At 33.7% G+C, this 16468-nt stretch overlaps 1 protein-coding gene across 3 annotated transcripts in view; it reads left to right on the top strand.

Moving 5' to 3' along the window:
* Positions 1–10271, top strand: part of SS18 (SS18 subunit of BAF chromatin remodeling complex) — a 92731-nt gene extending 82460 nt beyond the window's left edge. For all 3 annotated transcript variants that reach the window (XM_046025360.1, XM_046025361.1, XM_046025359.1), the window contains one exon: positions 8488–10271. In XM_046025360.1, the coding sequence (XP_045881316.1) occupies positions 8488–8514 (27 nt within the window). In that variant the 3' untranslated portion in view covers positions 8515–10271. The remainder of the gene's footprint in view (positions 1–8487) is intronic.
* Positions 10272–16468: the final 6197 nt, after the last annotated feature.

The following is a 16468-nucleotide window of genomic DNA, read 5'->3' as shown; positions in this document are numbered from 1 at the left end:
TATAGATTTTCTTACTCTGGATATTTGAGATACATGGAGTCATACCACAGGTGGTATTTTGTGATTGGCTTCTTTCACTCAGTGTGATGTTTTCAAGGTTCACCCATTTTGTAGCATATTTTAGGTAATAATATACCACCTATGTGTAGTATAAAGCCTTTCAGTAGTTTACTTTCATTTCTTTCTTCTCAACCTTTGTGCTATTATTGTAAATTTTATTTGTACATGTTATAAACTATTGATATGGAATTTATTTTGTTTTTAAAAAGCAGTTATCCGTTAAAGATATTTAAATAATAAGAAAAAATCTTAAATATTTACTGTTTCTGGTACTCTTGATTCCTATGGTAGATTCATAGTTCCATCTGGTATCATTTTCCTTTGTGTGAAGGAAAGGAAATTGTTTCTAATATTTATTGTAACACAGGCCTTCAGTTCATGTATGTTTGAGAAAGTGTTTTATTTCTCTTTCATTATTAAAAAATATTTATTCTTGGTATAGAATTCTCTTTTTGTTTGTTTTGTTTTTTTGTTTTGTTTTGTATTTTTACTTTCAACACTTTAAAAAATTGGCTCCACCGTCTTCTTGCTTGTATTATTTCCAAGGAGACATTTGCTGTTACTCTTCTCTTTCTTTTCTGGTAGTTGGTATTTCTTTTTTTGTCTGTTTTTTTGAGATTTTTCCATTTGTGAAATCGTTTGGCTGTTTTTTATGTGTAGGGTTCACATACCTTTTTGGATTTGTAGCTTTATGGTTTTCATCAAATTTGGAAGCATTCTGACCAAGTATTTTTCCTTCTCTTACCCCTATATCCCTTTCTTTCCTCTCCAATTACATGATTAGTTGACTCTAATTACATGTATATTTGACTCCTTAAACTTGCACCATAGTTCAGTGATACTTTGGTTTTTGTTTTATTTTGAGTAGTTTCTTCTGCTGTGTCTTAAAGTTCACTAATGTTTTCTTGTTCATTGTTTTATCTGCTTTTGATCCATTCCCAGGTATTTTTCATTTCTAGAATTTCAATTTGGGTCCTTTTTATGTCTTCCATGTCTCTGCCTAAATTTTTGAATATGTGAAATGCAGGTATGATAACTATTTTAATATCCTTTTCTGATAATTCTTAACATCTGGATCAGTTTTGTTTGATTTTTTTTTTTCTTTTCATTATGGGCCATTTTTCTCATTCTTTGTATGCATGATGTTTGATTATATGCCAGAAATTATGAATGCCACTTTACTTTGTTGGGTGGTAGATACATATGTATTCTTAGAAGTATTCTTGAGCGTTGTTTTGGGATGCAGTTAAGTAATGTAGACACATCTTGACCTTATGGGGATTGCTTTTAAGGTTTTAGGCAGGACCAAAGCAGTGTTTAGTCCTCTGCTAAGTATTCCTGCTAAGTAACTTTTCAAGTACTCAACCCAATGCCCTTGAATTGTGAGATTTTTCACTCTGGCTGGTGGGAATAAGCACTATTTCTGTTTCTTTAAGAGTGCCAGATACTGCTTCTTCTAATTCTTTTGGTTGTTTCTGCTTGCATTTGCATATCAGTACTACACTGAGTACTCAAGAGAGTTCCTTTGCAGAGCGGTACAGTTCTCTTTCTGTGAATTTCTCTCCTTTCTAGTCCTCTGTCCTATGAACTCTAGCTCCTGTTTTCTCTCCAGACTCTAAGCTTTTGTCTTTAACTCAGATGCAGGCTTAGTTACACTCCACACACTGCAGTGTAGAGACTTCTTAGTACAGTAAAATGTATAACCAGAGGGCTCACTTCTTTTGTTTCCAGTTTCTCAAATTGCTGTTCGTCATTACTTGTGTCCTGAATGCGATCATTTCATATGTTTTGAGTGGTTTTGGGGCAAATCCATCTTGACTGGAAGCATGTTTTAATTTTTTTTAAAAATAGGCTTTATTGTTTTGAGCAGTTTTAGGTTCACAACAAAATAGAACACAAAGTACAGAGAGTTTTCGTATAAATCCTACCCATAAATATTTATAGCCTCTCCTGCTATCAACATCCCAGAGTGGTCTGTTTGTTATAATTAGTGAACTCAGACTGAAGAGATCATTATCACCCCAAGTCCATAGTGTCCATTAAGGTTCACTCTTGGTGTTGTACATTTTGACAAATGTATAATGACATGTATTGATCATTATAGTATCATATAGAATTGTTTCATTGCCCTAAAAATCCTCTGTGCTCCCCTGTTTATCTCTCTCTCCTCCCTAACCCCTGGCAAACAATGATCTTTTTACTGTCTTCATATTTTTGCCTTTTCTGAAATGTCATATACTTGGAATCATGTAGTATGTAGCCTTTTCATTTCACTGGCGTTTCACTTAGTAATATGCATTCAAGTCCTTCTCATGGCTTGATAGCATATTTCTTTTTAGTGCTGAGTAATATTCCATTGTCTAGATGTACTGAAATCTGTTTATCCATTCGTTTATTGAAAGATATCTTGGTTGCTTCCAAATTGTGGCAATTATGAATAAAACTGCTATAAACTTCCATGTGCAGGTTTTTGTGTGGGCATAAATTTTCAACTCATTTGGATAAAAACCAAGGAGCACGCTTGCTGGATTATATGGTAAGAGTCTGTTTAGTTTTGTGAGAAACTGCCAAACTGTCTTCCATAGTGGCTGTCCCATTTTGCATTCTTAGCAGCAATCTCATTCTGCATCCTTGCCAGCATTTGGTGTGTTGCCAGCATTTGGTGTGGTTAGTGTTCAGAATCTTGGCGATTCTGGTATCTCATTGTTTTAATTTGCATTTCCCTAATAACATGATGTGGACATCTTTTCATACACTTACTTGCCATCTTTATATCTTTAGTGAGATGTCAGTTCAGATCTTGGCCCATTTTTTAATTGGGTTGTTTGTTTTCTTATTGTTGGATTTTAAGAGTTTTTTGTATATTTTGGATAACAGTCCTTATCAGATATGTCTTTTGTAAATATTGTATTGTCTTCATGGCTTGTTTTCTCATTCCTTTAACATTGTCTTCTGCAGAGTACAAAATTTTACTTTTAATGAAGTCCATCTTATCAATTATTTCTTTCATGGATTATGCCTTTGGTGTTGTATCTAAAAAGTCATTACCAAACTCAGATCACTTAGGTTTTCTTCTGTGTTATCTTCTAGGACTTTTATTCTTGTGTATTTTCCGTTTAGGTCTGTGGTCCAGTTTGAGTTAATTCTTGTGAAGGGTTTAGGATCTCTGTCGTGTTTCACTTTTTTGCCTGTGGATATCCAGTTGTTCTAGCACCATTTGTTGAAAAGACTCTTTCCTCCATTGCATTACCTTTGCTTCTTTGTCAAAGATCAGTTTATTATAGTTATGTGGCTTTATTTCTGGGCTCTCTTTAATGTTCCATTGATCTATTTTTCTGTTCTTTCACCAGTACCACACTGTCTTGATTACTGTAGCTTTATAGTAAGTCTTGAAGTCAGAACTATCAGTCCTCTGGCTTTGTTCTTCTTCAATATTGTGTGGCTATTCTGGGTCTTTTACCTCTCGCTGTAAACTTTAAAATGAATTTGTCAGTGACCACAAATAACTTGCTGAGATTTTGATTGGGATTGTGTTGAATCTTTAAATCACATAAGGAAGAATTGACATTTTAACAATACTGATTTTCCTATCCATGAACATGTAACATTTCTCCGTTTATTTAGTTTTTTAAAAATTTTTATCAGTTTTTTAGTTTATCTCATGTACATTTTATACATATTTTGTTAGATTTATACCTAATTTTCATTTTTGTGTTAGTGTAATAGTATTGTTTTTAATTTCAAATTCCACTTGTTCATTGCTGGTATGCAGGTAAGTGATTGACTTTTGTATGTTAACTTGTATCCTGTAACTTTGCTTATTAGTTTCAAAGATTTTGTTGTTGTTGTTGAATCTTTGGGGTTTTCTACCTAGATGATCCTATCATCTGCATGTTTCTTTTTCTTATTACATAAGCTAGGCACTCTAGTACAGTGTTTGTAAAGGGGTGGTGAGAAGGAGACATCTTGCCTGTTACTAATTTTAGTGGGAAAGTTTCATTAGTTATGTTAGATGTTTAAATATTTCAGTGTAGCATTTATCTCCATGTTAATAGATTATATATTATTTATTGTCGTACTCTCTTCCCCTAGAATGTCAGTCCTTTAAAGACATCACCACTTCTGTTTTCTTACCACTGTTGAGTTTCCATCACCTAGTAGAACATAGCAATTAGTAGTAAATATTGATAAAAAAATAAAGTATAAGTAAGTGAATAAATAAGGCCTTTACTTCCTAAAATTTGAATGGTGCTCATAAGAATACGAAAAAAAATCCCTAAAAAGTATTGTGACAGGGGCGCCTGGGTGGCTCAGTGGTTTAAGCCGCTGCCTTCGGCTCAGGTCATGATCTCAGGGTCCTGGGATCGAGTCCCGCATCGGGCTCTCTGCTCGGCAGGGAGCCTGCTTCCCTCTCACTCTCTATGCCTGCCTCTCTGCCTACTTGTGATCTCTCTCTGTCAAATAAATAAATAAAATCTTTAAAAAAAAAAAAGGTATTGTGACAGAATAATTTTAAGACTTTTGTATGATTGGATAAATGAAAGAAAGAAATTGAAAGATGATTGGTATTGCTCAGGTTTCTGGGCTAGGGATGACTCTTCATTCAGTACACTCTCCTTTGACAATCTCATTTACTCACATGGTCTCAGTTTATGATGCTGTTGACTCCCAGATCTCTATGTGAAGTCTGACTCCCGCTTCTCAAAATTAGATACTTGCTGGACATCTCCACTTAGATGTATCGGTTCAGTATAACCAAAAACAAATTCACAATTTTTCTACCCAAACTTTCCCTTCCTTTCTGTTTTCTCTATCAAAGAGAAGTATTATCATCAAGTAGAATGCCAAATGCCACTTTTAATTTCTAGGTTTTCTCCCTCCATTTAATACATGACAGAATCTGTTAACCTTTCTTCCTAACATGTTCTTAAATCCATCCAGTTCTCTGTAATCACTGTCTTATCTTTATTTTTTTATTTTTTTTTTAAAGATTTTATTTATTTATTTGACAGAGAGAGAGATCACAAGTTGGTAGAGAGGCAGGCAGAGAGAGAGGAGGAAGCAGGCTCTCTGCCGAGCAGAGAGCCCGATGCAGGGCTCGATCCCAGGACCCTGAGATCATGACCCAAGCCGAAGGCAGCAGCTTAATCCACTGAGCCACCCAGGCGCCCCACTGTCTTATCTTTATTGAGACCATCAGCATCTTCTAGGTTCATCACAGCAGGATCCTTCCACGCTGTCTTCTTGCTTCCTTTCTCATTCATTCTTTATACCCTAGTCAGAGGAATTTTGTAATTTAAAAAAAAAAAAATTTGAAGCAACAGACATAGAGAAGCTGAGGTTTTAGAGAGTTGGAGTGATTTGCCCAAGATGATAGAGCCAAGAAGTGGAGTTGGCTGGCAAATTCTGAGTGATTAGAGCCTGTAGTAACTGACTAGAACATACTTTCTCAAGCTGCTCAAGTACTAGGGTATTACAGAGCATTTTCAGGTTTTCTTCTTTTTGAGGTGGAGATTATAATTACTCTTATTTGTTAGACTAGAAAATCGAGAAAGGGAGGATAGGTAACTTTCTCAAGGATAAGAAGCTGTTAAGTGGTGGAGTTAATACTAGAAGTTGGTTTCTGGCTCCCAAACCTGTACTTTTAATTCTGGAATTTGCTAATGGTTGCAGATATACAGTACACTTTTTTGGGCTTGTGATTTGATTGGGTCCCAGTACTGTGATCAAGTCTGGATCAACTTTTTTTTTTTAATTCTCATCTCAGTCTCATCTTGTATAAAATGGAGATGGTGTTTACTATATAGGTTGTAGATGGACACAAAACATTTATTAGTGTCTGACACATGATAAGGTCTTAGTTATTGAGATATGGAGATTGCTATATTGCTGTGTATTGAGATTGCTATTATTATTAGCCAGATGACTTCTTCCTGTTACGTCAGGCTCTGTGTTAGCAAGTAATAGCGTCTGCTTCTCATTATTGTATATTCCTTTTTATTGTCCACTTACTTAAGTGTTCTATACCTGTTTTTCCAACATGCCTTTACTTTAGCTATTCCTTTATTTGAAGTGCCTCATTTTCTTTTCTCTGCTCTTCAGAGTTTTACTGTTTTCTTAAGGTTTCCACCTTCTCTGAAATATTTTTCTAATTATTTTAGCTGTGTTAATCTTTTCATTTCTGAACTCTTATAGAACTTCTGTAATTGTACTTTATTTTTAAGTTTTACCTTCCCTGTTTTTCAAATTTATTATAGTGATGAGCATGTATTTGCTCCGTAAATGTTTATAATTGCTTGAATATAGTATTCGGCAGACATTATCTAAGAAGTCTTATGTGTGAATGCTGGGCACTCTTCAGTACTTGGGGCCTCAGGATGGATAAGCCCTAGTCTCTACCTTCACTACCCTCAAGTAATTCATAATCTAGTAGATAAATTATAGCTTATATTTATATAGCACAGCAGTTCTTAACTTCTCTTCTGTTTTCATATCATTCATAATATGTGCAAGTCACTTTCATCATTAATATCTCATTATACACATTTACTAGGGGAGCATTTCCCTCCAGCATTGAGGCTTACTTATTTATAATATTTAAAAAATGGGGCACCTGGGTGGCTCAGTGAGTTAAGCCGCTGCTTTCGACTCAGGTCATGATCTCGGGGTCCTGGTATCGAGTCCCGCATCGGGCTCTCTGCTCAGCAGGGAGCCTGCTTCCCTCTCTCTCTCTTTCAGCCTGCCTCTCTATCTACTTGTGATCTCTCTCTGTCAAATAAATAAATAAAAAATCTTATAATATTTAAAAAATTTTAAAAGCCCTTCCTCATGTCCTCTCTTATTTAAGTGTCCTAACAAACAGATGAGGTAGGAATTAATGTAGCCGTGAATGGAAAGAAAATTGAGATCTAGAGATGGAGACATCAGAGTCCTACCTTTTAAGTGTGAAAAAAATGAGTCTCAAGGATCTTTTTTAGACTCAGATGGAAAGATAATAGTTGAGTTGGGATTTAGATTACCTAAATACTGAAGCTGAGTTTAGCAGTTGAGAAAGAAGTTCCTGATGCTAAGCATTGACTTACATTTCTTATTTTAAACTTTGTTTTATAGCAGTCTGTACACAAATACAAAAAAGAGGAGTGTCATGGATCCTTGTGTAGCTATCAACCAACTTTAACAATTATCAACAGTTTGCTAATGCTGTTTTATATATCCCCAAGCTACTTTTTTTCTTTTAAGAGTATTTTAAAGCAAATTCTAGATTTGATACTCTACCCATAAATATTTCAAGATGAGCACTGATTTTAAATTTTGTTGAATATACCTATGGAAAACATTAATATTTTTAAATGCCTTAATTCTCTTTATAATGTATTATTCCATTAGATATATAGTGGTGTTTAATAGATTTTCAAAAATATATATTTATTTGGATGGAAATTTAAAGTTTTAGGGTGCTACTTAAGGTTTCAAAGTAGTTCAATTCTAGAATACTTTCTTGATACAAAATGATTAATGTGACTCGGAGGGGGAAATTTTAGTCAAAAGAAAGAGCTGATTATGTGCTTCCTGTGAGTACTGTTTTTGGAAAATAGGTGCTTTTAGGAACATCTTTTTAAAACACATTTAAGAAATCTTTCTTAAATATGTATTTTCTAGTAGGCTTCTCTTCTGCCATTCTTTTTCTTTTTCAGAGGAAAAGCTGTTTCTTCTCTTCTCCAAAATCTAACCCTAACAGCTGTATACTGGACATTATTTACCTCCCTTGTAGAATTCTGCTACTTCATTTATTACCTCTTTTTATCTGTACTCTCTTTGTCTTTTCCATCCTGCCGGCCTACAGGCCTTCAAGTCTATCTTATTAAAAGCAACAAAAACAAAACAAACTTCTCTTGATTTTATGTACCAGCTGCCTGTCTGAATGCCTTTGCTGACTCTTTGTTGGCCTCAGGGAAAAGCCCACCTCCTTTAGTATGGATGGAAGGTTCTTTTCCCTTTATCTTCTAGGCATCTTTCCATCCTTGCTACTGATTTCAAATACTATTGATGTTAATTTGTAATAGCAATTATAATAAGCTAAACAGTCACAAAGTTGTTATACTAGCTCTTAATTAATACACAGTACATACTACAGCAGGATTTAGAACCAGAACTCACTCATTCTTTACCAAACACTTAAATTCCTACTTTGTGAAAGGTACTATTCTAGTTTCAAAGATTCTGAAATCTATTTGCAATTGAATGTAATATCAGAAGCAATTACAGAGTTGCTATGTACCTAAATATATAACAGTTTTGTTTGTTGTCAGTGAAGTCACTTTTGTGGTATGATAGTGTTAAGATTTAAGATAATTTTTTGTGCCTAGCTATTATGGTCAAACTGTGCTCAAATCATTATCTAATTATATTTTTAAATTTATCTTTTAGGGACAGTATGGAAATTACCAGCAGTGAAAAAGTACTTACATTCCAATAGCCAGTATCTATTAGCAGCCATATTGTCACCTCAGCACTGTGGACACCTCTGTGTGAAGAGATCCTTCCATTCCATCTAATTTTTGGAAAAACCTTGTGGATAAGTGGCTGTTTCCTCAGTAAGCAGCCTTTGTGGCTTAGTTGTAAAGGCTTTAGTAGCTAAAAAATATTCTTGATTTCACATTTCTACTCTAGATGGCAACATTGGACAGAAAATACAATGACATAACCAATTTGCAATGATTTGGGAACTGTGTTTCAAATGGACTGTTACAGACTGAAAGGTGTGAACAGCTTTGTATGTTTATGAAGGTTAAGGGAATTTAATACTTTTCCACAGATTCTTTTGTAAGGGGAAGAGGGAAATGTACACTTTTTACAGCAGCAATATTTTGTATATTATGTTTATTTCATGCGGTGAATATGCAAGGCGGTACACTACGCATTGGACAGAATCCGAAATCCTCTGTTAAAATGTGGATTGGAGCATGGTGGATGCTTGATTGTGTTGGTCTCAAAATGGTGTACTGTAAAAGATAAAGGTGAGGGAGAAGACAAAGCACACCATATGTCCACTATTATGTTCTTTAGAGGAAATTCAGATCCCTTTTATCTGTTAGATAATCAAGGGCACTGTGATAGTTTTGAGTAAAAAGACATTTTTTTAAAAGCTTTCCAGTTTTGTGGATTAAAACCTTTTTATAAAGATCATTTATAATACAGTTTTAAAGTGTGAGGCAATAAGAATTATTTCATGTGGGATCTGAAGAATCTTGGTAGCAGTTTCATGTAAATGAAGTGGTAATTCTCCCCTAAAATAGCAATAACTGAAAATGGAAGTGTTAATTTTACTTTGAGTAATCAGGGAACTTAGTAAGTAATATCAAAGCATTTTAAAAATAATATCAGAGAGGAGTCAACATTGATCTAGTAATTTTATTTTTTAACATTAGAAGGACAATTGGTTTATATAATAGAATAGTTCAGGAGACTTTACAAACCTTTATTTCAACTTCCTTCCCTGGAAATAATGCCATTTATAAAAGGACACTCTTTAAGTTTTTCCCTTTTTATTTTGGTTAATGTAACACAAAGAGATGTTTAGGAAAATGCTTATTGATGAGGTTTATTCTGGGCTATATTAAAAGCAAAGAGGTTGCATTCTGGATCACTTTGTTTACTAGTGTGGCATATTTAATCATATTTGAGACTGCCCTATGCCTGATTATTTTAGCTAAATTCAGGAATATTGCATTGGGCAGGAAGTCATGCATTGAAAAGTTTATAACCACAATTATTTAAGCATAATCTGAAAACATCTAGCCCAAAGGTAAGTTGCTATTTTCATCACAGTTGCCTATGCCCAGGGAATAAGATGTATTCTTTATAATTGAATTGGTTTTTCCCACTTCTAACTGGAAACAAAACAGAAGGGGTGCCATAAATTTGAATACGCAAAATGTACTGTTCTCAACATACTGTAATCAAAAGGAGGATTTTTAATGTGTTTTTCTGTGTGTATGAGAGAGTGTGTGTGTGTTTTAAGGTCTGAATAGAGTTTTTTTGAACTTGGTCAGTAGAAAATGGACATCAAGTTTGAACAGATAAAGCATGGACAGCCTTATTGTGATTGAAAATGCTTATAGGTTCTGTGCCAATTTTCCACCACTGTGTACTTTGTTGCTATTTAAAACTGTATCAACTCTAACGGAAGAATAAATTATTTGTGATTTTAATTTTCTCATTTGTTTCTTTAAATTAGATCTCTTTGACTCTCTTGTTTTGTCTGGAGACTTAGCTGTGGGTTTTTTATATAAGTTAGTCTGGTATAAGCAGACTATATTTGTATTCTAGGACTTTATCAAAATTCTCTTGCCATGCCCAAGTTAATTAGAATTAACTGTTCAGTAATCAGCATGTTGTGTGGGCTGTTTGTTATAGAATTCTTTCTCTGAAAATGAAGTCCATGAGGCTATAATCAAGATGACTGAATTAGATAAATGAGTTGAGGAGACAAAATTGTACTGAACCCAACCTGGTGTAGATATGTTATCTCATTTGAAATAAGCTCAACTGACATTAAGAAATAATTTGTCTTGCCATCCCATCTTCTGTTGTCTTATTCTCCTTTTAATGGAAACTAAAATTGCAATTTTAATAAGCAGAATTTCCTCCAGGACTTTCTTCCTGGAGACTAGTGCATTTGCAAGGTTTAATTGTTTTATAACAGTCCTATTTCGTAAAAGTTTTAATTGGTGGTGACAAAAATTACCTTACTCCTTTGATACCTTGTAAGAAGACTAACTATACCGGGAGCTTTCTACCAAATTTGACATCCCTGTATAGACTGTATTCCCCAAAGCTGAAGTTATTATTTTATCAAAATGTATTATAATGAAGAAAAACCATGCCATCCTATAAAATTCTGGAAACAAAGGTTACTAAAAAAAGAGTCTGGTAATTATTGATCAACATTTCAAAATACTTAACTGTACTAGTTTAGTTGTTTGGGAATATATTAGCATTATTCTGTAGAATTGTGGCGGCACATTGTTTTTGGCACATGTTTTTGTTTTTAATTTAGTGGAATATTCTAACAGAAGTCAAAGTAGCGAGGATATTACAATGGACCCCATGGACAATTAACCTAACTTAGGTAACTGGTTCACTTATGAAGCCATGGCTAATCTTGTGTTGTCTATACACCAACCAACAAATGGAAGCAAACACTACATCCTTGAATTATTTCACTAAGTACCTCTAAGGACATTTGACCCTTGAACAATACGGGTTTGAACTGCATGGGTCACTTTACATGTGGATGTTTTTTTGATAAATGCAGTATTGTGTTTCTTCTTTATGATTTTCTTAATCAAAAAGAACAGTTTTTTCTCTAGCTTACTTTATTGAAAACTACAGTATATAATACATATACAAAATACGATCAACTGTTTATGTTATTGGTAAGGCTTCTGGTCAGCAGGAGGCTATTAGTAGTTATGTTTTTGGTGAATAAAAAGTTATATGTGGATTTTCAACTGTGGTAGCCGGTTGGTGCCCCTAACTCCTTTGTTGTTCAAGGGAGTTAACTGTACTCTTTTAAAAACACTTTGGTACCAGGACTCTTCCTGCTCTTGAAATTTTGTAATTTCAGTATTCCTGATTAGAAATCATCTCAAAATTTGTATGAATAAACCACTGCTTTTTCTTTTACTTAAAACAGTAATTCGTGTTAAATAATTAAGATAGTAGCAAAAATAGATTACACGAAAAGTGAACATGCTCCATTATTTCATCTCTTAAAGTTAACGGTTGATAAAGGATTTGAAATATTCCTTCCAACTTGATTTTACACATATAAGCCATTTCAACAAAAATGGAATTATATACTAGCCATACTATTTTGTAACTTCCTTTTTTTTTTAAATGTTAGAAATATCATGAATGCGTCCTATTCTGTGTTGTTCTTAATTTTTTATATTGGGAAAACAAAGCTTTCATAAGTGATCTGGCAAGGGTTTGTTTTTGTGTTTTTTTTTTTAATTTTTGTTTTTGTTTTTGGTATGCTTGTTGAGATACTTCTATATAAATTTTGGCATAATCAGGCTATGTACATTTTAAAAAGTATCCTCCTAAGAAAATAAATCCTGGCCAGCACCAGAATATTAGCCTTGTTAATTTTTACAGTTGTAGTAGGCTTTAAAAAGTGCTATCTTAGGATTAAGTTTGAGTTGCATTTGATTTATTTGTGATTTTGAACATCTTTTCAAATGCTTAACGGCATTTCACTATTTTTAGATGCAAAATGCCTCTTAATGTCCTTTGTTCATTTTTCTGTTGGGATGTTTACTGTGTAAGAGAGAGGAAATAATATAAATACATATGCACTAATATATATAATTATATATAGTTCTCTCTATGCAAATACTAATCTTGTGTCTTCTATATGTTGCACATCTCTTCAGTCTGTTCATTATTTTTTAACTTAGGTTATGATGTCTTTTACTGTATTAAAGTTTTAAGATTTCACATATTCAATTTCATAGCTTCTTGCAACCTCCCTGACTTGGGAATTTATTAAAAAAAAATTCTTTTTTGCTTCCATTTTTCTTTTTTCTTTTTTTTTTTTTAAGATTTTATTTATTTATTTGACACAGAGAGAGAGAGAGAGATCACAAGTAGACAGAGAGGCAGGCAGAGAGAGAGGGGGAAGCAGACTCCCCGCTGAGCGGAGAACCCAATGTGGGGCTCGATCCCAGGACCCTGAGATCACGACCCAAGCCGAAGGCAGTGGCTTAACCCACTGAGCCACCCAGGTGCCCCTGCTTCCATTTTTCTAAAATTGATTGTACCTGGTAAGGTTTAGAGCACTAACTTTTTTCCTATGTGGATAACTGGTTGTTTCAATATTACTTATTGAATAAACCAACTATTTGAGATGTCACCATATTCTGTTTATTTAAAACACTAATTTGATTTAATGGCATTTCAAAGACTAGTTAGACTCACCTAAGTGCAGTTTTGTTGGCATAAAGTTGTGGGTCCTCTCTTTTATTTTTGGGTGGGTTTTTAAAAAATTTTTGTTTGTTTTATTTTAGATCAGGTGTTTTTTTATGGGATAAGAATTAGCCACAAGGGTATAAACAGTTGTGGGTCCTCTCTTTTATTTTTGGGTGGGTTTTTTAAAAATTTTTGTTTGTTTTATTTTAGATCAGGTGTTTTTTTTATGGGATAAGAATTAGCCACAAGGGTATAAACAGTGACTGGCTTCATAACAGTAAGAGAATTACTGAAATGTGATTGGATTTTGTGTAGAATGACCAGAACCTCTTGGAGTTTTTGCTTGTTTGAAGTTTTCAAGTTGTTTAATTTTTTTGTATCTTACTAATTAACTACCTCTATAGATGTCCCAAAGTATTTCAGTTTGGTTACTGAAAAAAAGTAAGAAATCAAGATAATTTTTTTTATTTAAAACTCTAAGTCTCAGAAATAGACAATGCAATATAATTTTCATTAATTCAATAAAGACTACACATAAGGTGATCATATAATTTATTGCTTAATCTGAGAAACTTTTGATAATGAAAATAGGATATTATATACACACATATATGTATTTACATTACATAGACATAAATATGTATGTGTATGTGGTTTATATACTTGTACATACGTGGAGATATATATATAAAAATTTTATCTTTTTCCTGATGGAGATCCGTAGTTTAAAAACTTAGGTATGGAAGTGATGCATTTGTTTAGGCTATAATATTTAACTGTTGTAACATATTGAGAGAATTTTTTTTATGGAACAGTGCATTAAAAATAGTTATTTAATGTTAAAACAGGTGAATAAAAATCCTGAATATTCTGAGAGGCTTCCATCATTTTTGGTCTGTGTTAAGAAATACTAATATTATTTCCTAATATTCTTTGTCCCTTTAAAAAAGCAACTCCCCAAGTTTTGGGTGGACACATAACAGCCTACCTAGTGACTACATTTAATAGTGTCCTTTGCAATTAAGTATGGTCAATGACTAAGTTCGAGCAGTGGGATGTGAGTTGGAATGACGTGTGTGGCTTCTAGACCATCACATCCTTAAAAATGTGCTCCGTTTTCTCTTTTCCATTTCCCAAGGGCTGGAACATGATATATTAGTGGGGAGCTTTGACCTTCTGGATTAGAAAAATATTCTAGAGAATGGCAGTGCAACTAAATAGAATAAAAAATCCCCTGAATGTCCTCATGAAGCCCATTCTATTGCCTATTGGTGTGGACTCCGACATGAGAAAATCCTGGCTTATTAAGCTCTTTGTTTTGGCAGTAAAGCCTATACCCTAATGTAGGATCCTGTAGTAGAAGACCAGTTCACATTACTCTATACCATGTTCTGTTTGGAGTCACAGTTTTTAGGAATGACAAACTAATGTTTTGTGTGTAGTGTACTTCATAATTGTTCAGTGACTAGTCGTTCTTGACTCATGAAGTAAGACAAACTCTTTCATTTATTTATTTCATTTAAGATCATCCTTTGCTTTCCATCGCTTGAATGAACTTAATGCTGTATTTAGTAACAATAGATTTAATTTTATAGTATTGGTAAAAATATACTTCATATTTATCATTTTGGCATGTATCTAGTAGACTTTTATAAATAGCATGTTTTCTAAGTCCTCATTTTGAGAATTGTGTCAGGTAGGACCTAATAAAATCTCTTCAGTTTTCAACTTTTATTTTGGCTTCTACTTTAATTTGGTCTTTGCACTTTTTATCTAATCCTTTGTTTTACGGTTTCCTCATTCTTCTGACTTTGGCTATATGAAGTGTGTACTTTGATTCTAGTTTCCCTGCCAACTTTGCTTTTGGGAGAAAAATGATGTACTAAAAGCATTTGGTTTTTATACCTACTGTGGCTCTCATTCAACTTAGATCAAATATGAAGAAATTTTTTATCTATAGGAGGTGTAACTGTATCAGCTCTGGATATTTTGGAATAATTATTGATTTCATAAACTATTTCCTCCAGATCATCAAATTTCTTAACTTTGAGGACTCCTGATATTAGTAGATCAAAATACTGTTTATAGCTTCCAAGGATTTTATCTTCTACCAATATGACTCTACCAGGAAATTATTTCTGTTAATGCTTAGTAAATTAAGAGCAAGGAAGTGTAGCTGTGGCTTTCTTTTCAGTACTAATATTTTTCTATCCATATAAATCCTATTTTCTGTTCATTAATTTCAGTATTCCATTCTTTCCCAAGATCTCACTTCACAGCAAGCTTTCATACTTCAAGCTCAACATGTTAGTGCTCAGTCCTCATTCCCACATAAACACAACCATTTTGAAAACGTGAACTGATATTAATTACCCCCTTGGCACCAAAAAGTCAGGATTTCCTGATGCGGCACGCTAATGTAAAATGCATTAGTGCAAACGCTGGCTCCAAGGGGTAATACTCTCTAAATAAACACAGCAATGTTTTTCTTTATTCACGACTCTCAGGCAATTCTGAAAGTCATTCATTCTCCATACCCCCCCAAAAGCATTTTGAGTTCTAATAAGTTATAACTGGATTTTTGTAAGAAGGAATTGAATTCCAAGCTCCAAATCTGTGGCACTTAAACTCTTTGGTTCTTTGAAATAAAACCTACCTAAATGTTCCAATGATTAAATGGCATTGAACCCTAATTTGCAGTAGTCTTTTGGGAGATAATTTTGTTTATTGTTTATTGGTTAGTATCACTAAAAATGCATTTTTTGACCTAAAAAATTTCTTTGGAAATTTCAGTCACTTAAGGCCAGAAAATAGTACATTTGGGGGTTTTTTGGTTTATTTGTTTTGACGCAAGTGTGTGTGTATGTCAATTTAAACATTCAGTGTAAATTTATATTCAAGTAGACATTATGTCATGCTTTGACATACCCTCTCCAAACATACTACTACTAGTATTCCTACTACTATTACTGTTACTACTAGGTAAAATAAGTGAACCAAACCAGAGATGGCCAGGCCTTAAACAAGCTAAGATTTAATGTGGGACAAATTGAAACAGAAATGTAAATTGCTAAGACTAAAGCCATGGGCTTTCTGGATTCTGAGTCTAGAAGCTGATAGTGTTATTTTTGAGAAGTTGGCTCCTATGAAGAAAGAGAGATAAAAAGTATTGTAAGATCAGATTCTGGAGCAAGATTTACTGCTTCGCCTCAGAGGCTAGAATGTGACTTCCCCCGTTGCTCTGGCTTCTAAAAGGAGGTTTAAAAAAAGCTTGCTGCTGCTGACCACCACGTAGGGCCTTGTTTTGAGGAAGCAGAGCATAATGATGCTGAAAAATACATACTTAGTTTCTTGATCTGGAGCTGAACTAAGATATTCTGGTTTGGTAATGCTGAAATATTCCTAAAATAATCTTTGTAGGGAAAAATTTCTC

Source organism: Meles meles, chromosome 12 (assembly GCF_922984935.1).
Source record: "Meles meles chromosome 12, mMelMel3.1 paternal haplotype, whole genome shotgun sequence".
Taxonomy (NCBI): domain Eukaryota; kingdom Metazoa; phylum Chordata; class Mammalia; order Carnivora; family Mustelidae; genus Meles; species Meles meles.
The sequence above is the reverse complement of the archived record's forward strand: the minus strand, read 5'-3'. Positions and strand labels throughout refer to the sequence as shown.